The following is a 14876-nucleotide window of genomic DNA, read 5'->3' as shown; positions in this document are numbered from 1 at the left end:
CCTGACCATTAATTGCTTTGTAAGTCAGGAGAAGGATTTTTAATACACTATTAAATTAAAAGATTAATAAAACAAAAATCATTTTTTAAAGAGAAATTTAACATCAGTTAGAAATATTGTTTTTTCTGACCGCAAACTTCTGACATTGCTGTATGTAGTGATGTAGACGTTCGCTCCAGGGTGTGTCCGTGCACTGTGACATCACCCGACACATGCATGAGTTCTACTGGCTGTAGATGAAACATGAAGACTTGTAACACTTTCTATGAAGTGACCACATCTATAGTGCATTATGAGCGCATTCATAAGGAATTAAACATGTCTTATAGATGTTCTTGACTAGTTATAAATTAGAGGTAGACTGATGTCTTATAATACATTATAACTAGCTATACTCATCTATACACACCTCAACAATCAGCTGTAGCAGGACTCATAGTATAATATCATAAGTTATCATTGTATGTGTTCAGTAAAGATAAGCACATATTGATGCATCTATAATAATGCATGCTTCAGCATGTTTCATTGTTGGTGGTGAGTGTAGTCATGAAGCATTTCATGGTATAATGTCCCTTTAAGTCTGCAGAGTGAAGAAGAGTGTTATTATTGCGCTGGCCGCTGCTATATGGGACGGGCTTGAAGCTGCGTGTTTGGGAGCGATGCATTATTAAAGTGGGGCATGCAGAGAAATCCAGAGCTGTACCCAAAGACGGCAGTGGACTTAAAACTGGAGCGAGTGTAACGCACTTCAAAAAATAAATAAAAAAGAAGATGATGAGAAGTCGACTGGATACATTCTGGCAAACTGTATAATGTTCACAGCTGGAGCTGTTGGCCATGTTTCTGAAAAGATTCATGACAATTCACAAATTCTAATTGTTCATGCGGAGCCAGAAATGGTGGACTGTTTGCCGAACAGTGTGTATCTGTGGCTCAGGGGATGGCACAGTGGGGGGGGGGGGGTTATTTTAGGTAAACTGACGTAAAAACTGCCTGAATAAAGGTCAAAGTTCTCCCGTGCTGTGTCCTTTCTGCCAGCCTTTAATCAATCTGTCAGTGCAACCTAATAATATGTTTGGCCCAGCTGTACAGATATATGCCAGTCAAGGAGGAAATTAATGTAATCTCTTTCTGAGTCGCAGAAACATGATTTTTGTCCCAAAAGTGTTGTTTTTATTATCCTCGTTTGTCATTCAGTAGTGTAAACGAGTGCAAAGTTACATCTACACATTGTAGTCCACCTTTGCATTGGGGCTTCTTCCAAATATTTCTACCGTTTTAACTTAACCTGTAAATGTATAATCTCCTCAGAAATGTCTTGTTTTAAACAATGTGTCAATGAGTGAACAATTGCATTTCATAGACAAAACAAAAGTGAATTATGGCCAAAACTCTGTAGCTACATGGATCATAGCCATTCATTCTCATACAGTTATGGCGTTATGTTTTTCACCAATCAAAAAACTGTCCTTAAAGGTCAGTTCACCCAAACCACCAACAGATGTATTACAATTTCCACACATATAAATTCAGTTGTATGTGCTCATGTTAGATTAGCAGTCTGCTGCCACCCCAGTATTATGAAGCTTATATCTTCAGGAACATGTTATAGTTACTGTGGATAATCCACAGAATGTGTGGATAATCATTCATATTTGCGTGCAGCATAGAGGCCAATAGGTTGTAAGAGAATATGTATTTTTGTGTTTTGCGTGGAATCATCTGCCACCTTATTAACCCAACCCAGGTGTCCTACCCACGGAAAGGACGCGGTGATATGAAGACGCACCTGGACCGGCCGCTGGTGGTCAACCCGCAGGACAACCGCAACAACAACACCAACAAGACCCAACCTGGTGAGTTGCCTCTGGACCAGGAGTACCGGCGCCAGGACGTCGACCACTTCCGCCGAGCGCCCCACCACTATCACCACCACCACCATCACCAGAAATCCATCGGGCCGGACAATGTAGAGACATGCCAGCCGGCTGAGACCCGCATGGAGCGTGGCTTCAGCTGCACGTCTCTAGGCAATGTGGAGGGCCAGCAGGGGGAGGAGAGGCACAGCCACAGGAGCCACCGGGGCCACCGGCACAGGAACAGAGAGGGCCGGGAGGCTCGCAGTGTTTCTCCGCACCATAACGAGGGGCCGGAGGGGAACAACGAACACAGGAGGTCCCGGCACCGCAGGGCTGCCAAGGAGGGCGAGGAAGGCAGGAGACACAGATCCAGAGGGACGGAGGGAGAGGGGGAGAAAGGCGTGGAAGGGGAGGGACGGAAGACGAGACGGCATCGCCACGGCAACCAGGAGAGGAGCAGGGGGCATCGCACCAGAAAGTGAGTGAAAGAAGAATTCATACATCTGTGTGTACGTCTCAAGTTACAACCTGAGGCATTAAAAGGCAGTTTGTCTTTCAGAATTCAGTAAGTGACCTGACAGTAACTCTTCAGGAACATGTGCAGTCGGACTGTGCAATGGCAGGAATCTGGCTTTACGATTCACTATATGGCAATATGTTACGATACTAAGGAAATATATTACGATCTTTTTTAAATAACATTTTTGGAAAACTGTCATAGTATAAAGTAGGGCTGTCCTGGACTCATGACATTCATGACAGTCGACTGACACGATTTTGTCGACTAATCGTTTAGTGCATAGGTCTTCAACGGGGGGTCCGCGGAGGTACTGCAGGGGGGTCGCAAAATTGTTTGTAGATAAAGCACATTCACGTCCTCCCCACCCCCCCTCGCACAGAACTCCGACAGCACCCCCCCTCGCACAGAACTCTGACAGCACCCCCCCCTTCGTTTGAAGCAGGTGGTCCCTGCTCCATGCTACACCAGTTTAGGGGTCCTTGGCCTGAAAAGCGTTGAAGACCCCTAGTTTAGTGGATTTAACCGACACAAAGAATGACGCAAAAGCACCATTTTAAATCTTGTGTTTACCGGAGATGTGCTCATTAGTTTCTTGCAGATAAGTCATTCAGCATAAAAAAATAACTAATCGACTAAAGAAATCTTAGTCGACTACTCGAGCGGCAGCTTTAGTATAAAGAACACATCGACATATGCATCAAATCTGAGTAAAAAACTGCAATCAGAACATCATGTAACATCCGACATCATAGCACTACTTTGTGTACATGTAAACAATTAATTACATTCCATAGTGTTTTTGACAATTGATACAGTATCACAGAACATAACATTGTGATGCTCAAGTGTAGATATTCTCTCACACCCTTGTGTGCAGACTAATGGCTCTTTAGCAGCTTGTTTTACTGCCTGCCTAGTAGCTGTTGTTGTGCCTAATGATCATTGTTCTTCCCCGTGCTCCACGTCAGTTAAATAATAAAGAGTCGGATATTGTTTTGTCTTTTTCCGGCATTACTCAAATTTGGACATATTTTTGTGAAAAATGTGTTAATTGTTTCGTCGGGGTAAAGGTGTAAAGCATATTTTAATTCCCCCATTTTGTGGTAGGTGTTTAAAAAAGGTAAGACTGTCTATTTGATTAACAGTCCAGCAGTATGTTCTGTAGGTGTTGGTACTAACAGTACTGGAGGCTCTTGTGACCTTGTTCTGCTCTTCTGCCCCTGATCCCTCCTTCCTCTCTGACCCTTGTCTTTCGTCCCCTCCTCCTTCACCAGGGAGCACCACAGCCTCTCTACCACACGACCCATACAGCAGTACAATGAGGACCTGGACAATTTCCGCAACAACAGCAAGCTGGCCAGTGCCCACGAGCACGCTTACGACCTCCCACCAGATCATCCCGACCACGTCAACAACCTGCTGAACTGCCGTGACGCCGACACCCACACCCTGCTCCACAGCATGGACAGCCTAATCCTGACCAGCATGGCCAAACCTGAGTACACCAAGATAGACATGCCACCTGTTTACCCCTACCCCTCCACCAACGCCATCCTGCAAGGTGAGCATCTGCGGGGAATAGTCATGTGTAGACATGGGTGTACATATATAAAAGGTGTGTGGTACAGTATTGGCTGTATGCAAATCTAGACCTTCATCATTGTAGGCAGAGATGTGGCTCATTGGGGTTACCTTGGCTCAACCACTCAGTCCTCAGCTGTGATCACTCAACACTACATTTACACATTTTACACATTTGTCTGATATATATTCTCCATTGTCGGGTTCTAATTATTGGCATCTCAAGCCCACAATTACTAATCAAATAAATCCCAAACAATATTAAAACTGAGGTGAGCATGTTTCAATGAATATTGTCTTATAACTTCAGCACAAGTGCTATAGTCCTGCAGTTTGCATTAATCTGTCTTGATTAATCGTGTCTCTACAATCTGACTAGATTCTATGAAGTTGGTGGACGTTTCAATATACAGATGATGAAATGTGATGCAGTAGAGATCCAGATATGATGACTTTTAGTTCCGAGTACTGTTCAGTGGCGGTCGTGGCTCAGGAGGTAGAGTGGGTTGTTCACTAACCGGAAGTCCGGCGGTTTGATCCGCGACTCCTCCAGTCAACGAAGTGTCCTTGGGCCGGATACTCAACCCCAAATTCCTCCCTTAAATTGCATGTTGTTGGGTGAGCGCGTTGCTGAGCATTTGGATCTCGAGTGGGTGGTGATGGCCTAGTGATGGCCTAGTGATACGCCTTCCGAATAAAACACTAGAAGGTCAGGAGTTCAATACCAGGCTGCCACCATTGTACCCCTGAGCAAGGTACTTAACCCTGAGTTGCTCCAGGGAGACTGTCCCTGTACTTAGTTCAATGTAAGTTCCTCTGGATAAGAGCATCTGCTAAATGACCTGTAATGTAATGTGATGAGTGTATTAATGTGTGTATCAATTGGTGAACGTTGAATTTCTATAATAAAACAAAAAAGCGTCTTTCAATAGATCCTCCCCGATTGGTAAATGTCCACATCAGTCAAAGATACTTGGACGGGGAGTGTCACTGGAGTAATTTACACACTCGTTAAAGATTCTCCAGGAGCCACAGCAGACTTCTACAACTGGTTTTGCACACTGAGTAGTCCTCTGCAGGAAGAGTAAATGAGCTTTGGCATGTCAAATTGGTGACATGCCCCTTTTAAAATCATTGCTTTACCGGCTAACAGTGTTGTGCATCCAGTCTCATTCAGTTCTGTTGTGGAAACAATGCAGGCGGATGTGTTTCATGTGTTTACTGTCTTGCTCTGGTGAAGCTGACCTCTTTCTGTCTCTCTGTCTGTCCATTCCTCTTCCTCTGTTTTCTCTCCTCGCTTTGCTCAGTGAACAAGAACGCCAACACCGACCAGAAGAAGAGTGAGGAGAAGAAGGAGGAGGAGGACGAGGGAGGAGACGAAGACGGCCCCAAACCCATGCCTCCCTTCAGCTCCTGCTTCATAATGTCTACCACCAACCCGTGAGTGTTTCTGTGAATATGAACGGAAACGTTTGAACAGTTTGTTTCGTGTGCTTTTTTGTGTGTCAATACGTGAATGCGTGTGTGTGTGTGTGTGTGTTTGCACCAGGTTTCGGAGGTGCTGTCACTACATACTGACTCTGAAGTATTTTGAGTTCAGCATCCTGTCCGTCATCGCCATGAGCAGCATCGCCCTCGCTGCAGAGGACCCCGTCTGGCCGGAATCACCCCGAAACAATGTGAGACATCGCTCTGTGTCTGTCTGTTCACCTGTCAATGTGTGTGCACAGAAGATCCTTTAAAAAGTCAAACATCTCCCAAAGGATATAAAGATGAGCAAAATCTTCACTTAAATCTTCACTACATTGGTTTAGGATTAGGTGGTCTTAAAGTCAAATTAAAGGATAGGGTTAGGGTTAGGGTTAGGGTTAATCTTCACGTAAAGCTTCACTAGTACCTACGTTGGTTTAGGATTAGGTAGTCTTAAAGTAAAATTAAAGGATCGTGTTTGTGGTTAATAATGGTAAATAATCCGACGGTTCGGTTCTAGTTGTACACCAGCATGTTCACGATGTTATCTTTATAATGAAAAATGAATCCCAATTACACAGTTCATGTATTAAATGTTATATATTGCAGCACCACTTGTAGACAATTGTTTAACATATATTTCCAAGGGAACATCTTCTTTTAGTAATCTCAGTCATTTAAAACAGCATCACAGATGGCATCGTTCGGCTTCATGCTGGATGATGTATGAAAACCAGCTGTTTTGGGTGAAGCTCTGAGCAAACTTCAGAAATCAGAATCAGAATTTGGTTTATTGTAATTTGCTTTATTGTATTGGTGCATTACATAAACTTAGATGATGTTAGATATTAAATTAAAAATAAAAAAAAATTAAGAAACGCAAATATAGAATAGAAGAAATTTACTATAAAAATACTGTAAAAAGCTCTTTAAAAGAAAAGACAGTAACAGCATATATTTTTATAATAATAGCATGTCATGCAGGTTTTCTAAGTGAATATAATTCTCAGTCCACTCCAAAGCTTTTTTATCAAGAAACTTTTAATGCATTAAAGCTACACTGTGACATTTGTTCCGTACATCCAGAGGCCGTCACTGCTTCTGCCTGACGACAGTTTTACCAAGAAAAATTTGGATATAACAAATAGATGTTGTGAAATGGCAGTTTGAAAACAGAACATGAGAAAAGGATTAAGATTAGGCTATGGTTGGCGTCAACCATCACTTTGTTAATCTCTCCTGCTGTGTTTCCTCTCTCTGTCTCTCTCTGGGATGATAATCTCATGGTGTTGTGTTGCTCTGCAGGTGCTGCGTTATTTTGACTACGTTTTCACAGGAGTCTTCACGTTTGAAATGTTGATCAAGGTAACAAAGTATCACTGTGTGTGTGTGTGTGTGTGTGTGTGTGTGTGTGTGTGTGTGTGTGTGTGTGTGTGGTGTGAGTGTGAGTGTGAGAGACAGAATGTGTAATGCCTTTGTTTTTGCATAATGTTATGATAGTGTTTTTGCGTTCTTCTGTGTATGTTAATATTGATGTTTGTGTACCTTTGAGTGCAATTTGTGTATTTGTGATGTGTGTCTGTGAGTGTGTAATTTAAATTACTATATGTGTATCAATTAGGGTTGGGTGATATGTAAACATTTTCCAACCGACCTCCACTAACCCAACAACCGGCAATTGCGGATAAAAGTTAAAACACATTTCATTTAAATTTGACAGAAACAAAATAAAGCTCGCCAAACACGTCTTGGTTAGTCTTTCACTGTTCCAACAATTACTAGCTTTGGTTTGGTCAAAATAATCCCCTAATTCACAGAGTAAAATGTGAAAATATAAAAAATAAGCTCTCGTTTTTTGGAGTCCGACCATTAGATTAGCAACTTAAAATACAAAAAGGCTGATCTACTCAGTTAATCGCCAGTAGCCAACATATTCGTCCAATCGCCCAACCCTAGTGTCTCTGTATGTCAGTATATGTGTTTGTGTTGTACTGAGTGTGCTCTGTTTCTTCCAGATGGTCGTGCTGGGCTTGTTTCTCCACCAGGGCTCCTACTTCCGCGACTTGTGGAACATTCTGGACTTTATAGTGGTTAGTGGTGCTCTGGTGGCCTTCGCCTTCACGTAAGTGCCCCCACCCTACCCTCCTCTTCATCATCTCCATCACCCCTACCCACACACACACATATTCCACCATCCACAGAAAGACCCTTGTCGCCCAGCCTTGTGCGTCAGATACACCAGGCAATGCTGATCTTTCTCTCCTATTATCTCAGCCTGTACTTCAGAAATCATCCATGTCCTTCAATGACTATCTACTCTTTGTCTTTCTTTCACACTGTCCCTGTTTATCCTTTATGTCTTTAAGCTCTCCTTCTTTCTTTTATTGCTTTCTCCCTTGTTCTTTTTCCACTTTCTCTCTGCTCTAGCCTTCCTTGATCTTTTCTTCTTGTTTTCTATCTGTCTTGGTCCTCTCTTTCTTTCTTAAACTATTGTCTGTAGTCTTGTCATTGTCTCTTTATGTCCCTCCCTCCTGCAGTCTACCCTTTCTCCATTTCCATATCTATCTCCTCATTGGTCTTCATCACATGTGGCATCGTATCAGCAGGTCTTTCTCTACGCTTCATTCCCACCTTCATCTGGACAACCACCCGTGATCCTAACTAAATTCTTTTCCTAACATTGTGGATAATCATCACTCCTGACCTACACTCTAAAAAATAAAAAAAGGCTTCTTATAACAATTTTCTTGATGCTGCAATCTGTGGGGGACCTCAGAGTGTACCCTGAGGTACTCCTTTGAAACCATTATCGCAGTACTTTCAGAAACGTCTTACCTTTTTGGATAATTCCTCTGTAGTTTCAAGTGAGGAACCCTAAAGTACTGAAAGTGAAATTAGTTTTTAGAGTGTAGTGTCTTCACCCCCCCCCCCCCCATAAACCCCAAACCTTGCCTGAAACAATCACCTCAATCCCAAACATCATTCCCCCTTTACTGTCTGACCGAATACAATATAAAGTACCACCTACTCCTTCTCAACATTTTCTTTTTCCCAATCTTCCTTGCTCCTGTTCCCTTGTGTCGCCTATTTGCCAATCCATGCCGCACTGATATTTCCACTTACCAGGCCGTGAGTCATCCCTTCCTCTTTTCTTGCATCTAAATACCTAACTTCCCCAAACCTTTGCCTACCAACACTCCCCCCCCCCCCCAGGCCCTTCACAGCTTTGGTTCCTGCTCATGCTTTCCCCTCCTTCCAGATACCTTTCAACCCCCTCTTTCATGAGACCCTCTCCTCCTAACTATCATTACTATCAGATTTCCCCACCTCATCCGTCTTACACCCCTCGTATTCCTAACATACAGCAAGGAGAGTGAGAGAACAAGGGAATGTAGAATTGCTTTCAGTGCTCCAAACACTCTCAACACTACAGTTATGCTTCAGCAAACAGAAAGTGGAGTTTTACTCGCTTCAACATTTAGTTGCAATTCTATTTTGGCTACATTTTGTTAACTTGCTCCAACTCTAAGATGATCATGCAGAATTCATACCTTACGGTCAGTCCTGTTCTTCCACTATCTTCATAAAACCAGAGGATACTTGGGAGAAGAACAGGAATAAGGGCCGATAGCTAGCGGCACTATGAGGCTGTACTAGAGCCAGGGCTGCCAACTCGCACTGAACATGAGACTCACGCAATTGACACTTTTCACAGGCTCTCATACCACACGTCCTTTTTCTCACGCAATGAAAAACAAATGTATAACTGGTGGACTAAAAGAGGACAGAGAGAGCAGCACAGCACAACATATACAAACCTTTGAAGTAGTTTCACTGCACATTACTGTACAGGGAAAGTCAACTCAAATTGTATTGTAACACATTTAACATGTCCTCAATTTAAAACTCTTAAATTAAATGAATCAATGTTTTCCTTCAGAGGTTGTCTCAAATGTCAATGAGCTTATAAACATTTATATTATTGTTCTGTCTCACTCCAAACTAAATTGAAAAGTTGGCATCCCTGAGTAGAGGGATCCATTTATTTCTCTGTTTTTCAATAATTTATTTAGATTTACTTAAATTTAATAAATAAAAGTTGTTTTACATTCTCGCCTTGAGTCCCCGTGCTGTATGTTGGGAACAAGTATCACCCATTGTTCACTAGCTTGGCGTTATCCCCACCCAACCCCAGCCTCCACCCTTGTCTGAATATAACCCCTATAGTCCCTAATTAACCCTTCTGCCCTTCCAAACTCCACCACACACACCTTTCAACTTCACCTCTCCAACAACCATCAAAGCCAACATCCTGCCCCCCACTCAACCACACCCCTGCCTCCCCGCCTCTTCATCCTCCCCCGTCCTCCCCCGTCCTCCGGGCTGGAGGTCCCTGGCGGTCAGTCCGTGGGGGTGAGGGCACCCCAGACACCTTTAACCCTTTAAGTGCTCAGGCTATCTGTTCTCCACGGGAAGAACACCGCCATGGCTCACCGCCTCGTCCCCCCCTCTCTCTTTTACCCACACACACTCAAACACAAACACACGTACTCATCCGTCGTTCTGACCATGTTAACGTACCCGGAGGCTCAGGTATTTAACTCTCCTTCCTCTGCACGACCCGGGGAAGTCAGACTGAACGTGGGAGGGAAGGAGGGAGGCATGCTGGGACAGGGTGTGGTTGGTGGAATGATTTGTTATTATGCTGAGGCAGTATATAGATAAATACATATGAATTAAATATGTATGATATATGCAACTGGAGGGGCTGAATGCGTGTTTGTCTTTGAGAAAGAAAAAAAACAGAAGATTGAGTGAGAGAGAAAGAAGCTTGTGTGTGCATCCTCCTCAGCTCTGTGGATGTCTAGTGCATGTCTGCCTTGGTGACTGCATGAACCTGAACACAACCTGTGATGCGGCTACACGGCATCACTCAGAACTACGTTAACGATGTTCGGAGTCAGTCACAGGCAAAGAATGTGCTTAAATATGTTCTGTGAATCTTAGAGCTAATAGCTACTGTCAAAGTGTGTTTTAGATTGAATGCAAAGCAACTTTTATAGGTGGCGCCCTTTCTTAAAAAGGAAAAGGAAATACAGTATATCTCAAAAGTGAGTACACCCTTTAGATTTTTGCAAATATTCTGTTATATCCTTTCAGGGGATAACATTATCCTACTGAAACTTTGATATAACTTAAAGTAGTCAGTGTGCTGCTTGAATAACAGTATAGATTTATTGTCCTTTGAAAATTACTCAGTACACAGCTGTTAATGTCTAAACAGCTGGCAACAAAAGTGAGTACACCCCATAGTGAACATGTCTAAATTGTGCCCAAAGTGTCAATATTTTGTGTGACCACCATTGTTATCTAGCACTGCTTTAACCCTCCTGGGCATGGAATTCACCAGAGCTGCACAGGTTGCTTCTGGAATCTTCTTCCACTCCTCCACGACGACATCACGGAGCGCACGGATGTTGGACACCTTGCACTCCTCCACCTTCCTCTTGAGGATGCCCCACATGTGCTCAATTGGGTTTAGGTCTGGAGACATACTTGGCCAGTCCATCACCTTAACCTTCAGCTTCTTCAGCAAGGCCGTTGTCATCTTGGAGGTGTGTTTAGGGTCATTATCATGTTGGAAAACTGCCCTACGGCCCAGTTTCCGAAGAGAGGGGATCATGCTCTGCTGCAGGATGTCACAGTATATATTGGAATTCATGTGTCCCTCAATGAAATGCAGCTCCCCAGTGCCGGCAGCACTCATGCAGCCCCAGACCATGATGCTGCCACCACCATGCTTGACTGTAGGCAAAACACATTTGTCTTGGTACTCCTCACCAGGGTGCCGCCACACACGCCGGACACCATCTGACCCAAACAGGTTTATTTTGGTCTCATCAGACCACAGGACATGGTTCCAGTAACTCATGTTCTTGGATTCATTGTCTTCAGCAAACTGTTTGCGGGCTTTCTTATGCATCGGTTTCAGAAGGGGCTTCTGTCTGGGGCGACGGCCATACAAACCGATTTGATGCAGTGTGCGGCGTATGGTCTGGGCACTGACAGGCTGACATCCCACTTCTGCAACCTCTGCAGCAATGCTGGAAGCACTCGCACGTCTATTTTTGGAAACCAACCTCTGGATATTACGCTGAGCACGTGGACTCAACTTCTTTGGTCGACCCTGGCGAGGCCTGTTCCGAGTGGAACCTGTCCTGGAAAACCGCTGTATGATCTTAGCCACTGTGCTGCAACTCATTTTCATGGTGTTGGCAATCTTCTTATAGCCAAGGCCATCTTTGTGAAGCGCAATAATCCTTTTTTTCAGCCGCTCAGAGAGTTCCTTGCCATGAGGTGCCATGTTGTCCAGCATTCAGAGAGAATTGTGCCCAAAACACCAAATTTAACAGCCCTGCTTATCATTTACACCTGAATCCTTGTAACACTAACGAGTCACATGACACCAGGGCGGGAAAACAACATCATTGGGCACAATTAGGACATGTTCACTATGGGGTGTACTCACTTTTGTTGCCAGCTGTTTAGACATTAACAGCTGTGTACTGAGTAATTTTCAAAGGACAATAAATCTATACTGTTATTCAAGCAGCACACTGACTACTTTAAGTTATATCAAAGTTTCAGTAGGATAATGTTATCCCCTGAAAGGATATAACAGAATATTTGCAAAAATCTAAAGGGTGTACTCACTTTTGAGATATACTGTACATTACTGACACACGTAGATGCAGATTTGTTTAAGGTGGCATCAACAGAGGTCAAAATGAGTTATTCAAGTTTTCTGAATGTCAAAAGACCAAAACAAATAATGTGTTCGTCAATTTTTCAATACTTTCTGATATCCCTACGCTCTCTTTGGCACTCAAACAAGCACATTTGTTTCTACTTAAAATGTAAATCTTTCAAAACGTGTCACAAATGTATAGTTTGATTTTTAAAGAAGGCTAAGACTAAAACAAGCTGGCCACTGTGCTTTTTAACAAACTTTGCTCAAACATGCGTAAATAGTGCATTTGTTGGGAACCGTTTTCAGTCCTACACTTTTGGTGTGCAGCTGAGCTCTTACAGCAGCAGGACAGTGTACGTGGGCAATTATGTGATTTGTTATATTAGACTTTGTAATTCAAATTGACTTGACTCTATATAAATTATAGTGCCTATGTTCATTATAATACAGGAACATCTTACATAGTGCAACGGTAGGCTAGTAGAATCAATTCATTATTGGCTTTGGTCTTTTCACGGGATATATCTCATTTTATAAGAAGAAAGAATAAGAAACTACATTTTGAGATTATTGAGATACATTTCAGTCCGAGCTGTATAGTCGGTGCATATGTTGCTAGCTAGGGACAGCTGGAATCTAATCCACCTCTGCCACTTCTCACATGTCACTGTGGACCAAGTTAACTCTTGTGAAATTAGTGCATTAACACAAAGGAAAAATATTTCAGCTTTTGATGGCTTTATTTTCTCACATTGCAGGTCGCTTGTTATCCCAAAATGCCTTGAAAAACAATTCACTTGCATCTCGAAGAAGCGTTAATGACTTCGCAATCAGTCTGAACACACGACACCTCTGTTTTTAATAGAAAATAAATGTTATAGTCGTGTTCTGAATGTCATTGTCACTATAAGTTCACACTGTCAGCAACTAGAAACCTCAGCCAATGTTAACAATGGTTGACATGCTTTCTTGATAATCAGACCATCTGTCAGCACCGATAACTTTGTCTAACAACGTCACGTACAGCCGATATATGTCCTACACAAAAATGAGTAAATGCATATCAGCTGACAATTAAAACAATGTGGTTGCTCGCAGTCTGAATGCAGAGTGAACAGTGTTCAAGGAAACCAACAGCAGCAAAAGTAAATCAAGCAGCAAGCAGGATGGGGAAGGTGCACATACAAGTTTTTTAAGGTGAAGCTTTCAGGAGACAGGTGATATGAATTTTAAGTGATATATTACTTTGGTTAAACATTTCACACCTGTGTTGAAGTTCCACAGTGGTGAACCTTCATTATTACTGTATCAGATCTGCTAATAACGGCAGGTGCCAGTTGCATAAAAATAGACCTAGTCTTTGTCTTAAATATAACTTTGAGTCAGACCTGCTTTTACACCTAAATTAACTTTTCCATAAAGCTTCCCTATAAGTGACTAATGTAAGACTGTAGCGCAATGCATTTTGGGTGAAACAAGACATTTCACAGAATATATAAAAATGGCGGCTGCAACAGTGAGTATACTAGAAAGCTAGAGGTAATGGATAAACAGTTGAAATAGTTAGCTAAAATTAATGGAGAAACTGTTTAAAATAGTTAAAAGTTATAGATTAACAGTTGAAATAGTTAGTTTAAAGTAATGAATAAACAGTTTAAATAGTTAGCTAAAAGTTAGCCAGAAGTTTTAAATAAACAGTTTAAATAGTTAGCTAAAAGTTAGCCTTAACTAATGGATAAACCGTTGAAATAATTAGCGAAAAGTTAGGGAAAAGTTATAGATTAACAGTTGAAATAGTTAGCTAAAAGTAATGAATAAACAGTTTAAATAGTTAACTAAAGTTAGCCAGAGGTTTTAAATAAACAATTTAAATAGTTAGCTAAAAGTTAGCCTTAACTAATGGATAAACAGTTGAAATAATTAGCTAAACGTTAGCTAAAAGTTATAGATTAACAGTTGAAATAGTTAGCTGAAAGTAGGCTAATAGATAAACTGTTAGCTAAATGTTAATCAGAAATTATAAATAAACAGTTCAAATAGTTAGCTAAACGTTAGCTTAAACTAATGGATAAACAGTTTAAATAATTAGCTAAAAGTTATAGATTAACAGTTGAAATAGTTAGCTGAAAGTAGGCCAATGGATAAACTGTTAGCTAAATGTTATAGATTAACAATTGAAATAGTTATTTTAAAGTAATGAATAAACAGTTTAAATAGTTAGCTAAAAGTTAGCCTTAACTAATGGATAAACAGTTTAAATAATTAGACAGGTATAATAAATAAACATGTAAAATAGTTAGTGAAAATAATGAATTAATAGTTTAAATAGTTAGCTAAACGTTAGCTTAAACTAATGGGTAAACAGTTTAGATAATTAGCTAAAAGTCATGGAGAAAAAGTTGCAAATTTATGTTCTAAGAGATTGTTGCCATAGCAACAAAACCTCAGGCTTAGCCAGGGGGAGAGGAGGCTAACGTCCTACCTCAAATATTAATATTTATGTAACAGCCAGGCTTTATTAAACTACACTAACTGTCAAAAACCCGTCAAGGCCGGAATAGTTTTAAACTGAGTTTATGCAACTGGTACCGATGACTGAAAGCAGGAAGAAATTGAAATGATCATCCCATACACACATTACTTTTATTTGTTTACATGAATGTGATTCTTCACATAGCTACAGGGAAATTAT

General features: G+C 41.6%; 1 protein-coding gene across 1 annotated transcript in view; it reads left to right on the top strand.

Annotated features, from left to right (window-relative positions):
- Nucleotides 1-14876, top strand: part of cacna1ab (calcium channel, voltage-dependent, P/Q type, alpha 1A subunit, b) — a 98866-nt gene that overhangs the window by 31500 nt on the left and 52490 nt on the right. Inside the window, exons 20-25 of the mRNA XM_029427294.1 lie at nucleotides 1751-2340; nucleotides 3657-3943; nucleotides 5271-5403; nucleotides 5513-5642; nucleotides 6739-6798; nucleotides 7449-7555. Of these exons, the coding sequence (XP_029283154.1) occupies nucleotides 1751-2340; nucleotides 3657-3943; nucleotides 5271-5403; nucleotides 5513-5642; nucleotides 6739-6798; nucleotides 7449-7555 (1307 nt within the window). The remainder of the gene's footprint in view (nucleotides 1-1750; nucleotides 2341-3656; nucleotides 3944-5270; nucleotides 5404-5512; nucleotides 5643-6738; nucleotides 6799-7448; nucleotides 7556-14876) is intronic.

Source organism: Cottoperca gobio, unplaced genomic scaffold (genome assembly GCF_900634415.1).
Source record: "Cottoperca gobio unplaced genomic scaffold, fCotGob3.1 fCotGob3_30arrow_ctg1, whole genome shotgun sequence".
Lineage (NCBI taxonomy): Eukaryota > Metazoa > Chordata > Actinopteri > Perciformes > Bovichtidae > Cottoperca > Cottoperca gobio.
This window is presented reverse-complemented; position numbering and strand designations above follow the sequence as displayed.